The sequence below is a fragment of the Malania oleifera genome, chromosome 9 (assembly GCF_029873635.1).
Source record: "Malania oleifera isolate guangnan ecotype guangnan chromosome 9, ASM2987363v1, whole genome shotgun sequence".
Taxonomy (NCBI): Eukaryota; Viridiplantae; Streptophyta; class Magnoliopsida; order Santalales; family Ximeniaceae; genus Malania; species Malania oleifera.
Genome location: NC_080425.1, coordinates 28,985,851 through 28,999,612, shown reverse-complemented (window position 1 = coordinate 28,999,612; position 13,762 = coordinate 28,985,851). Strand labels below are relative to the sequence as shown.

General features: G+C 36.9%; 1 protein-coding gene across 3 annotated transcripts in view; it reads right to left on the bottom strand.

Moving 5' to 3' along the window:
- Positions 1 to 13,762, bottom strand: part of LOC131164554 (serine/threonine-protein kinase TOR) — a 134,696-nt gene that overhangs the window by 78,863 nt on the left and 42,071 nt on the right. For 2 of the 3 annotated variants that reach the window (XM_058121828.1, XM_058121830.1), the window contains exons 12-15: positions 7,477 to 7,598; positions 7,213 to 7,315; positions 7,032 to 7,127; positions 3,295 to 3,425 (exon numbers count right to left, since the gene is read on the bottom strand). In XM_058121828.1, coding sequence (XP_057977811.1) covers positions 3,295 to 3,425; positions 7,032 to 7,127; positions 7,213 to 7,315; positions 7,477 to 7,598 — 452 coding nt within the window. The remainder of the gene's footprint in view (positions 1 to 3,294; positions 3,426 to 7,031; positions 7,128 to 7,212; positions 7,316 to 7,476; positions 7,599 to 13,762) is intronic. The other variant, XM_058121829.1, reaches the window with a different exon arrangement.

Here is a 13,762-nt window from a genome sequence, read left to right as displayed (position 1 = left end):
CAGAATGAAATAAAATCACCGTGAAACCTAACAAACCCTAAATAAGAAAACCTTCTTTAAGCAATTCCCGCTGTAATTTACTGAACTTTGTAATCTGGCTAATTCACACTTTTCTTTCTTTGCATTCTTTTAGCACAATCCATACAAACTCCAATCCCTCTGATGATTAACCAGCCACAATCCCATCTCACCCAGTAGTTTCTGAGCATCAACATCTCTGCATTTATCTACCCCACCAGACCATCAAGCAGGGAAGGAGTTACATGAGAAATATCCCCTAGTGCATCAGAAAGGTCAGAAGCATAACCAAATTGTTTGAAGAACTCATCTAGCAATAGACCACTGTCACAGGCAAGATCACTATCATGGCCACTGTCATTTTGCAAAGTATCACTCATTTCTTTTCCTTATCAATATGATTTTCTCCATCCTTCTCCAACTCTGACTTAGAGCAGTTCTTAGTTTCCTCAACATAAAATTCCCCACAGAATCTATCTATAAACTTTTGCTCACTGGTATGTTTGAGTTCATACAATTATTAACAAGAAGATTTATCTTACTTAACCCCTCCTTCCACAGTGATCAACGCATAGCCTTCATATCCACAGCCTCATTACAAACCTTGCCATCCTTACTACCCCCAAAACTATGCCCCACCTCTGAGCTGAAACCATTGTCGAACCGCTTCTCGTCATAGCATCTTCTATTGTCAATCCATCAGAGGAGGATTTAAAACACCCAGATGACCCACTAAAGTTACCTCTTCCTTTGCCCATACAAGACGCTGCCAACCACTTGAAACATCCTGACAGCACTGCTCCTTGCTCTGATCCCTTTGACCGGGAATCTTGCAATATTAAGCCTTCTGAGTTGCTCCGCTACTTGGACCTCATACGTAGAATCCACTCCCTTATTTGAAGGGCTGATCAGATCCATGGAATTTTGCAAATGCCAGATGGATTCTATCAGCAACATTTACATCATGAGCTTGTTCCCCTGAGAGGCCACCATGGGGACAAATGAGCCTTTCTTTCTTTCCAAAGATTGGCCAAGGTCCAAACCAAATTAAGCCTGGTTTATAGTTGTCAAATTGAGAATCCAATCATGAATTGAAATTCAAGTTTTGGGAATGAAGAGTCAAGAAGTGAGAACCGCATCAAATCATAAGATTCGGTACATATTTTCAAAATCAATTCCAAATGACATGCATATATTGTCATACGAACATCAAGCAAAATAGTAGAATACATTTAATGACAATAGAAAAGAAAAAAATTAAAAAATTAACATTAAGTTGTTTGAGGGAAGGAATCAAGAAAAAACAATTAAAAACTAGACTTTTGGCGTTTATACAGTTTTAAAAAATCATATTTCATCCATATTCTTTCTCTAATTATTAAAAAAAAAAAAAAACCTTAAAAATTTTGATAATAATTGAACAAACTACTAAAAATACTGATTTTGAATTTTAACAAATGAAATATGAGTACCACCTTAGCCAATGAGTGTTCAGCACCATCTTCTCAACAGCAGAGCACAATATACTCCTCCAAGACTGAAATATGGTTTCGTGGAAGCAACACAAGACCTAAAGTTCTATTTTCTCCTCTTTTTTAGCATAAAATAGACAAGGAATGGAAGGTAATCATGTAATAATAAAAGCAATAAAAAACAAAAATGAAATGTTGTTTTGGGGGTTTTAAGCCAGTCAGGTCTGGCAAGATATAATGGGCCTAGAATAATGTCAATTGATTGATCAAGTTGACTCGTTAGATTCACATTGTGAATTGATAGATTCTGCAATCATTTGGTTGTTTCTTGATTTTCTAGTAATATTCAAATCGATTGACAGATTCTGCAATGATTTGGTTGTTTCTTGATTTTCTAGTAATATTCAAATCGATTGACAGATTCTGCAATAATTCGGTTATTTCTTGGTCTGCTAGAAAGATTCAAATCGATTTGGTGCAAAATTGATATGAATCATATGAATCAAAATGCAAATCAAAGATCCTAACAACCATGCCTGGTTATGATCCAAACCAAATATGAATCTCTCCCTTTGGCCTGTTCTTGAATGGCACACTTTTGATATAAATGATCCTCCGTCTCTTTCCAATAAGTGGCCTAGCTCCAAAACAATCATCAGGCAACCGGCCCACTCCACCCAATCTTCATCACACTATCCTATTTCAACCCAAGAAAAACACTAGCAGCCTCTGCCACCTTAATAGGCCTGATCAAAACCCCAGTCACCTCGTCTGTAGGAATTCTAATCTCTGGATGAGGATTCATTGCTTCTGGCAATGAATGCCCGTAGTCCTTCACCTGCATCTCACAACCACAACATGCACAAACCTGATTTTTTTCTGCCAAAAAACCTGGCTCCATGAAAGATTACCTCACTGACTTCCTTCGCCTGCGCATTTCTTCTATGCCAACACCATCTAGAAAATCTTTTGTATTATTTCACCGTCGAAAATTTTTTACCATCACTGAACAAACTCACCTTATATCCATGAAAGCTAGGATATCAATCCCGTCAGTGTAGTCAGGATTTGTGTGAATTTTTAATGAGCATAAGCACTTTGTCCAACACCTGGTCCAATGGCCAATCAATAAGTTTTTTCTATAACAAAAGGCCAAGTACTATCTAGGAAATTAGAAAGTTCAAACTTTCATCAATTAGTTAAAACTGCTGTTTTTATATTAGTCTATTAGGCAAATGCCAGGAAACTAACCCATCCATTCGGTGAAAGCAGTATTGATTTTTTTGTCATAGGAAAATGGTTAGTATATGTTGCAAACTTCAATTTCAAACGATCAAGCTACGCTCAACTTGCAGTTCTGCTTCAAGCCGTTCAATTTGATTAACAGAGAAATGTGTGAAGACAAAAATAGAGCATTAGGGGTGGCTGACATACTCAAATTGAATTTAGAGTCATTTTCAATATTTTGTGTAATCTGAATGCAATTTTTGTTTAAAGGGGAGGAGGGGCTAATTGAACAAATATATAACTGTTAGACGGTGCTCAACCCTAACTAAATAAGCTTCTTAACATGATTCAGAATGACAAAGTTTCAAAATATCTTACTTTTATGTTGGAAGAAAAAATTTCAAGTATCTTGAACTCTAAAATATGTGAGTTATCTGTAGAGTCCAAAACCTTCACTTTCCCACCTCAAATGAGAGAAGGAAAAAAAAAATACACACATACACACAATTTAAACATAATATCAGGACTCAGAAACCAAGACGAAACAGGTTTATGCCTAAAGCAACAAATCACATACCCAGTGCTCTGTACAACTTGACCAAGAGTGGACACAGCAACTTCACGCTTTGTGACAGCAGCTCCGTCCAATAAAGCATCAACAATTAGTGGCATTAGTTCTGAAAGATATTGCCTCATAGCAAAACCACCCTACATAAAAAGCACAAATGAGAAAAAAAAAATTATTTGAAGCTCCTAGTTACATAAAAACAGGTTAGGAGTATCAATCAAAAAAGACCATAAAAACAATTTTATCAAGAGAAAAGCTGGACCATGGAGACATGCTCATCAACTTATAAACTTATAACACACTAATGTTTCCTTTGGAAATATAAATAATACATTGAGAATAAGAAAAAGATGCAATGGTAGAAGAAAAAAAAAATCAAAGCAAAAGAAAGTGGGAAATAAAATTAAAACAGCATTGACACAAACCAAAATAACAAGAGTGGCTGCCAATTGACTTCCTAAAAAGAGCACCATAGCAAGATATCCTTAAAGGGCGCCTAACCATGGATAGAGGAAAAGAATGGAACAGGATCCACAAAACTTCAAAATTTCCATCAGACACTGAATGAAGAAGTTTTGAATATCATCATTCTGAATCGGGAGGGCCTACGCCCGCGCCGGGGGGGGGGGGGGGGAAGAGAGAGAAAGAAAAGAGTAGCACATCCTTAACAGGTACCTAACCATGGATAAAGGAAAAGAAGAAAACAGAACTACAACTGTTCGAAAATTCCATCAAACACTCAAAGAAGTATAGATCATCATCATTCATAGCCCATAAAGGAGATGCATGAAGGGGGTAAGGAGGAGGAGGAGGATAGGGGGGAGAGAGAGAGAGAGAGAGAGAGAGAGAGAGAGAGAGAGTAGCACATTTCTGAATCTCCCAAAACTACTAAGCCAGCAACCATAGGGGGTCAGCTGGCGGAACAAGCAGCAAAAAAGGTGAAGAAATAAAATTCCAGCAGCTAGGGATCATAGAAATCAGAACCCCTTGGTCTTGCTTTATCATAGAGACCAAATGCAAACAAATAGGAAATGTTTCAAAACTTTTCATAAACAAACAATTTGCACCTATCCACACAGATTCAGCTTTTGTTTTTGCTCAAACAAGCAGATGACAACGGAAACAACACCACAAAAATACTTGCACTATCTATCTTAGATCTATGACCAAGAGCTCCACAAATTTTGAGAACCAGAATGAATAATTCAACAGACCAAAGATAACCACATGAATTTAGCAGCATAACCAGCTCAAAATACTAAAAACAGAATGCCTGATAATAAGCCAAGATAATCCATCTTTGGCTCCTATTGTAGTCAAAGAAGGTATGTAAAGAAATCTCAGAAAAATGTTATCATGCGAGGCACCTAGGGAGTAATGAACAAACTGATTTCAAAATGTGCATATTTTATGATGGTTTAGATGGTGCATTACATTTTATCACAAGATAACAAAATTACATAGTCAAAAAAGTTCCGTTCAGTTTAAAATTATATAACTTAAATTGCAAAAAAACACAATAACCAAGCACTGGTAGAATCCTATCTTTAGCTGACATGTATGGAGTGATTAGAATTACACACAACAAAGAAATTATGGTTCCTAATGTGCTAGGTGTCACGATCCTACATCAGAGGTACACTAGGGGGATCTTGGGCTTATAAGGATGGTTTGGGCTCCAGGTGTGTGAGGCGCCTTTTATAGGACAAAACCATGACACTAGTGGGCCAAAGAGGACAATAGCTCACCAAAGTTGGGCAGGGACCATTACATTTTCTATCAAAGCCATCCAAAAGGTACTATCATCGTGGGGTTAATGTCATAAGGGTGGATCCTACACAAATGTGTAGGTCCCACACAGAGGGTGGCCACTCTAACAAGGGCATTAGAGATTGGACAAGAGGGTTTTTTCACAATTCCACATCAAACGTGTATTAGGGAGATCGTTGGCTTATAAGGATGGTTCAGGCTCCAAATATGTGATGGTCTTTTTTAGAACAAACTGTGTGGCCGGGGCACGAAGCACACAATACCTCACCAGAGTTACGAAACCATAACACTAGGCACAAGGAAATATGGTAGTGTGTGGAATTTTGCTGGTTAGCAGAGAAATGAAGACTGGAAAGTAGAGGGAAAATATCTTCTTGCTAAACACTACAGCATGGGAATTCATTCCAATGTGGAAGATATGATTGGGAGGATCATGTTCTCTATAGAAAGATTTGCAAGATGATAGGATAAGTGCTCATTTCCACTGGAAAGCAGTGTGGAAAACTAAGGGGTCACTTGGTATCACTGTTAAAAATTACAGATACGAAACCCAGAAACGAAAACTAAAAACTAAAAATAGAAACTAAAAACTAGAAATCAAAAATTTATTTCGTTAATATTTTTAAAACTAAAACAAATTGAAAGCTTAATTAAAAAAATGCTCATTTTCGTCTTTAAATCAAATAATATTAATAAAAATATGATTAAAATGATAAAATTTCAAAATAATACAAATTAATATAATACTATAATAAAAATAAAACTTATTATAATTATTTTACTTAATTTTCATATTTTTAAAATTTACTTTATAATAACAATCTTCATAAAACGTATTATAATTATTTTACTTAATTGACATATTTTTAAAATTGACTTTACAGTAACAATCTTATTGTACATGACAATTGAAAAATAGTAAAATTATTTTGTAATTGAATTTTTTTCAAAATTTATGTATATTTTTATTTTAATTAAATTTAAATTCATATGATAATTTCATTTTAATTTTATCTAAAAAGTGTGCATAAAATGAACGATTTAATTAAAAAAAAAAAACTATTTATGGATATTGAAATTTCTAACAATAGGTTGCCAAAACAACTAAAAACCATAAAATCTGGTTTTTAGTTTTTTTTGCAAGCAGTTGAAAACCGACAATAGAAACAAAATACCAGCAACAAAAACAAATGCACTTTTATAATCTATTCTTTCTCTATGCAAAAATAGAAACAGAAAACAGAAAAACAACAATATCAAACAGGCCCTAAAGCTCTCAAGAAGTGCCGCTTTTTTTGCTTTGAAGACCGTCTATGAATCAAGTCTAAACAAGAAATGAGCTACATAGGAGAGGGTGATGTGTGCCAGCTGACGCTTCGTGCGCAGAAAAGATGGGGAAAGTTCCAGGCATTTGCTGCATTGTCCATATTAATCGGAAACGTGGTGTTTCCTCTGGCAGGATTTCACAGTCAGGTGGGTTATGCTTACGCCAAACAGTTATAGTTCATCTTTCATTGTAGGAAACTCAACGGTGGCAACATGAGCATGAAAAGGATGTCGTGGTTAACCCCTCCTCATGGTGTCACTCAGTGAACTTGGATAGAGAGCAATAGGAGAGCTTTTGAAAGAAGGAAAGTCACAATCAAAATCTTAAGGATATTGTTCCATTCTTTTGGAGTATTGGAAATTTTACACCAGATCTCTATGATTAGCTTGGGGTATTTTCAATTTTTGAGCCTCGTGTGGTTCTCTTGTAAGGTTGTTTTTCTTTTCTTAACTTGGGTGGCACCCATTGGTGCCCCTCTTTAATATGCCTAATCTCCTTATTAAAAAAAACTAATAGAGTTGCCATAGAAATGAATGTCCACCCCAGTTGCGCATAAGGGTAAGCCTTTCACTACATGAAACATGCACCCACACCCACAATACAATGCAATATAAACAAGCAGCCAATCCCAAAAATCGAGGGTACCCACCACCCTAGCAAGATCCCCAACAGTGACAAGAACTCCGCTGATGATCCCATTATTAGCATTGACCCCAGTGCCCTCACAGAGTTTTGCAACAAGTGCCTGAAAAAATTCAGCATGTTAGGAATGATTTTTGGGAAAAAAATAAATTTTTATTAATCATATAAACATGGTATTAGTTACAAACCTTGTGTATAGGAGCAATGTATGGAAGTATTAGTCGTTCACAGTTACGAATCAAGCAACCCAGTAACTTAGCACTTTCCTCCCTGCATTTTCCATCTGCACTGCTGACGTAGCAAGAAAAGAATGAGATGTCAAATATCTGGGGCAGCAAATAGCAGAATCTAGAAGGAGAAATACTGCATCTTCAAATATTAAAAAAACACATATGTAATAGTAACTAAAATTTTCTACTATACATATCATAAACAGAGCCCTTTCACATAACCTTTGCTCTAAATATGTCAACAACTGTATAAGATGGCGACGAAGTGCAGGAAGAACATATGCTGGATTTTTTTCTGATAATCTCCCAGCCACTGAGATTGCATATTCTCTAACTTCAAAGTCCTGCAACCAGAAAAATTTCCCAATATTGAATATGCACAGCATTCAAGGGGCACAATACATTGTAGGCACAATATTAGTCAAATGAATAGCCATACAAGGGAAAAGCTTACAGCAACAGAAATACAAACCAATTGAAACAAGTCCATAAATACAAGTCAAAGAGAGGCACATTGAACATGCATATCAAGATAAAAAATTGTTAATCATATGGTGACTGATTCATTTTATAGAAAATGTACATCGGTAGACCAAACTCTTTGGTAGATCTATAATTTACTATTTTACATAATGTAAATATGATATACACAAATATATGACATATACATGACATCATATACATAAGAACCAATCACTTTGGTAGATGTACAACATGTTATACTAAATGATATAAGCACCACGTTAAAAATACCACGCAAACAATAAACTCACTATAAGACTATTTTGGATATTTTTTAGAAGATATAAATGTTAAATTTACATTAGTTCAATAAATAATTGATATATTAATTATTGACTCGAATAAGGCTTCTATTTTTAGGATGTAAATTGATTTACCTCATAGAATTTATTGTGTGCGTCATGGATCCACTCTCATAGGTTGAAAGCAGTAAGTTTTTGAACAGACAATCTTATGGGATGATTTTTTCCAATTTGTGACATTTCATGTGGGGAATGGGACCAATTTTACTTTTGGCATGATGTGTAGCGCAAGAATAGTAATCTGAGAGCTGCCTTTCCTTCCATCTACAGCTTGGCTTCTGACAAAAATGCCCTTATCAGTCATCATCTCATAATCACTGATCAGGGAATTTTTTGGAATACTCCTTTTACTAGGAATGTAGCAGACTGGGAACTTCATACGACTTTTATAGATTTTTCTATAAATTCCACCACACCAGAACATCCCCAACGAACCAAAATGGGCTTTGGACAAAATGGTGTTCTCACTATTAAATCTTTCTACAAGAAGCTCTCATCATTGGGAACAAATTACAAAAACTCCCCTTGGATTCACATTTGGAGGACGGCAGCACCTTCAAAGGCTGCTTTTTTGTTTGGGAATCCGTGCATGGAAATGTTTTAACCCTTGACAATTTGCAGAAAAGAAGGCTTACAGTCACAAATAGGTGTTTCCTTTGTATGGCCAATGCAGAATCAGTCTACCAGTCTTCTCCATTGGCACTGGACAAGGAACTTGTGGATTTTGGCTCTTTCCTCGACTGGACAACAGTAGGTTATGGCAAATTCAGTGGAAGGGGAGATTTGGGCTTGGAAAGGCATCAGAGCCACCAAGGAGCATTGAACCTCATAAAGAAAGAAATAAGAGACCCTTCAAAAATTCAACTACTTCACTTCAGACTCGCAAAACCAGTGGATTGCTGCTGTCTCCAGCTGGCTTAGTGGGAAAATTGTTAATGATCATTATGTAATCCTTGATGTTTGGAAAGAAAGAAATAAGAGACCCTTCAAAAATTCAACTACTTCACTTCAGACTCGCAAAACCAGTGGATTGCTGCTGTCTCCAGCTGGCTTAGTGGGAAAATTGTTAATGATCATTATGTAATCCTTGATGTTTGCGTCCCTCTACAGAGTGGTTGATGTTTTATAACATGGGTTGGCATCCGATGCCTTGCTAATATAGTTTTCTCTTTGCTGATCCAAAAGCAAAAATATTCCTCATCACTGTACATGGACTTGGAAAGGGATATTAGAAGTTAGAGATGAGATATACCCCTGCATTAAACATTGTATTGGTGATGATAAGTCTTCTTACTTGTTCTTTCATAACTGGCATCCAGCAAGTCCTTTGCCACAAAGCTATGGGGCTAAGTTTGCTCAGGTTCTATGTTCTGTTCCTGGCACTTTGGTGGCTTTCTGCTATTAGCTCTCAGCACAGTTGGATTTGGCTCCATTCTTCTTCTGCTTTAAGGGACTTTAGTTCTAAAATTCTGCACATCTCCATCCAATTCAATGCATACCTGACAGAATACTTCGAGAAAAATCTGTTACATGCATTTTCTCTCAAATTTCCGCATGGGTTTATATCAGAGCTCAGGGTCATCCAGTTAATTGGGATACCATTTTTGGTTGAAGTCTCAACAACCCAAAATTCCCATTCACTACTTTTTTGATTAACTATAATAGGCTTTTCACTATATGATATGCTTGCTAAATTGGGAATTAGATATAGTGCTAGCTGTACTTTGTGTTGGGATTCAGTGGAATCAGGAGATCATTTATTCCTTTCATGCAGCTTTACACTTCGGCTGACTGTTGAGCCTTTTTCTGTTTTGTAATGTGTCAAAAGTTTCCTGCTCTTTGCAGACTAGCAGGGTGAATTACTTTACATTGTTGGTTAGAGTTCTCATAAGTCATAACACAGCTCACTCTTTGAACATCAGATTCGTGATTCTGTGATAACATTTGGAGGGTAAGAAGTCACTTTGTGCATGATAATTCTACTATTGATATTTATTCTTTAGTTAGAGGGAATATTTTTTATGTTTTTTTTCATAATTAATCACGATATTTTTTTATAGAAAAAGAAACTTACTAAGAAAGAGGAATGTACAAAGAGGATGAAGAGACCTCAAAAAAACAAAAAGGAAAGAGACGAAGCTAATACAAAAAGAAATTCACAAAAAACAAAATCATGTCCTGTATCAAGTCCTGAAGACCCATGATCTTGAAAAAAACGTGGCATTTCTCTCCCATCAAATAACCCACATAACAGCAAAAATAGAACTCCACAAAATCCTGACAAATTTTATGGCTTCTAAAACCTCTACAATCAACCATCAAGAAAGCCTCCAAAGAATAAGGACATACAAAACCTCTCCCCAAAAACTAAATTTTCTTTTCCATAAACACCAAGCTACAGGCAGTGCAAACATAAATGAGGATGATCCTCATTACAGCCATAATGCACAACAAACAAATTTGGATACAGAACCATGTATGGTACTTGAACCTGCAACCAATTTCTGGTGTTGACACTATTAAGAATGGCATTCCACACAAAGCCTTTACCTTTGAAGGAACTTTAGCTCTACAAATCTTTGCCAAGAAGAAGAGAAAGAAAAGGCCTATGTACACGAGTATAGAATGAATTTACAAGAGAAAACACCTTCGTTATTCATTACATAGTGTGTTATTGCCATATGCCATAGTGTTATTGCCATATGTTAGTGGGTGCGAGTCAAATTCAAAAATAAAGGAGTATGAATTCCATAATTAAAAAGTTTGAGAAGAAGCTGGCAGGCTGGAAAGGAAACTTTTCAAAAGGTCAGAGATTTACTCTCACTAAAAACACCTTGATTAATCTTCCGGTCTATTATATGCACCTCTTCCCTTTACCTTGCACCATTGCCAAAAGGGTTGAAGGAATTCAAAGAAGATTCCTTTCAGGGAGCTCAGAGAAGGATATCAATATTATCTTGTCAATTGGGGGATGATTAAAAAACGTACTTAACAGGGAGACTCGGGCTAAAATCCCTCTTCACATACAACAAAGCCCTCCTAGGGAAATGGCCTTGGAGGTTCATGAAGGGACAAGACAGCCTTTGGTGAGGATTGGGGAATTATGCTTCTGAATACGATCTTTGACACAATAATTGGATCACTAGCGTTGGGAAAGATCTTTTAGAGAAATTCATCAAGAAAGATCATGATGCTTTTTTCCCCTTATTAGCTTCCAAGTGAGGAATGGGGACAACAAGTTCTTTTGGCATGATATTTGGTGTGGACAAGTGCCCCTCAATGCAAAATCTCCTTCCATTTTCAGCTTGGCTTGCAATAAGGATCCCTTCTCAGTCAACATCTTAGATACCAAAGGATTTTTTGAAACAACCCCTTCCTTAGAAAAAATTGTTGATTGGGAAATTGACCACCTTACATACTTTTATGGCAGCTTGTACACGTTTAAATATTAAAATACTGCCAATGATCAAAAATGGACCCTTGATATTAATGGCAGATTCATCGTCAGATCACTTTACAAGAAATTCTCCCCATAGGAAACAACCAACTACTTCCCTTGCGTCACGAGCCGAGCTTGTTCAGGGCATTATGCTTGCCTGTGACCGCTTGTCCCGTGCATTTAGGATGGGTTTCCATCATGTAAATCCTAGTCTAGGCTTACTTTCTAGTAGTAGTTTCTCCCTATGCCAAATAAGGCAATATGACTCCTCGGTTACTTTGATGTTTACTAGTGCCAGAGTGAGAATTGCATATAAAGCTGTTTAGGGGAGGGTGAGTGTTCATCAATCTTGTAAAACTCACTAGCTATTGTTAATGCGTTTAGCCTACTTGCCTCCTTCGTTAAACACACAACGTTAACAGAGGTGTTGTTAATGAGTTACGTTGCTTCAATGTTTAGTGCTTGCTTACCATTGCTTTCGTAATTGTTTACTGATTCCGCTAATATTTGATTGAATAATAATGAAAGTGTTTCATGGATGAATTGTGGCAAACCATAGGATGGCTAGTTAAGCAAGAGTGTTTTAGCTAGCGCTACACAGTCCTTTCACAAAGGTGTGAAATAGTTGGCCCGTGACACCTGGTATCAAAGCTCGGTTAGTTGCTACGTGAATTCAGTTGCCTTCGTTGTGAGATTGGGAAAGCTTTGGTAAATGACCATGGCACCAACCAATGCTGAGAGAATTAGTGTACTAGAAGCACAGGCTGAGACAATAGCCAACAATGTGGCCACAGAGATGGCCCAACTAAGGAGACTTGTTGATGAAGTGATGGAATCATAAAAGCATCAAGCAGGTTTGATAGGTGAAATGTCAAGGACTTTCACCATACTGTGAAAACTTTGCAATCTCGGATGGTTGATCTGGATGGAAAGATGAATCTGATGGTTCTTGCTAATGGAAACTATAACGCTCCAAGGTTTAGCAAGACCAAGGTATCAAAACCCAAGATGTATGGGGGTGCCCGTAATGCCAAGGAGTTGGAGAACTACTGGTTTGATTTGGAGCAGTACTTTCGTGCCAGGAGGACGGTCTCCGAACAGGTGAAAGTGGATACTGCGACCATGTACTTGATTGGTGACGCCAAACAATGGTGGTGTACCAAGTACAATGAAATTGATAATGGACATTATGTTGTGGATTCTGGGGCAAACTTGAAGAGAGACCTCAAGGCACAATTTTTTCATGAGAAGGTTGAGTATAATGCTAGGAAAAAGTTGAGAGACCTCAAGCATACTTGGTCAATCAGGGAATACATGAAACAATTTTCTACTTTGATGATGGATATCAAAGACATGTCGGAAAAGGATAAGCTATTCTGTTTTCTTAAGGGGTTGAAACCGTGGGCAAGAACAAAACTTCATAGGCAAAGAGTTCAAAACTTATCTACTGCACAAGCTGCCGCGGAACGCTTGACTAACTACGCTGGTGATAATACCTCCTTGTCCAAAGAGTTTGGTGTAGGGGGAAACAGCGGAAAGTCTTTCAAGAAGGGCAAACCCAAAAGTGGGGGAGCCGACTATAAAGCATCAACTTCAAATATGCTTCATCGTCTCGAGGGTTCAACACATCCAATGGAAAGAGTAAAATTTTGTGTTACATGTGTTGAGGCCCTCACAGAGTTTTTGAGTGCCCTCACAAAGCAACACTTAATGCCTAACAGGCTTCCATGTGGAGCAGGTAGTGGAAAGTGATGGAGAAGAGAAGGATACCCCGTGGATGGGTGCAATGCGGCGGGTGAATGCATTGGAAAAGCAGGCGAAACCACCGAAAGTTACACAAGCAAAAGGACTGATGTTTGTAGACTTGAGGATCAATGCAAAGAGTACCCGCACTATGGTGGATACTGAGGCTACTCATAATCAAGGTCTTAAATTTCGATTTCGACTCAAATTTCGAAGCTCCAAAAGCATGGAAATTTCAACGAAAATTTCGATTTCGATTTCGATTTCGATTTGAAAAAATAACAAAAACTAGTAGTAAAGCATGGAATTCTTTGTGAGACTTTAGAAATGGTTAACAAACATAAAAATATAAGTTTTAAGACTAATATATTACAAATTAAATACATCTATGTTTTGAATGAGGTGGAAAAGTTGTAAAATAGTACGTGTATCAAACATGTTTGTAAGATTATGTACATTAAACATATTTAGTTAATGCAAATGAAATTCATAAATCATTTCA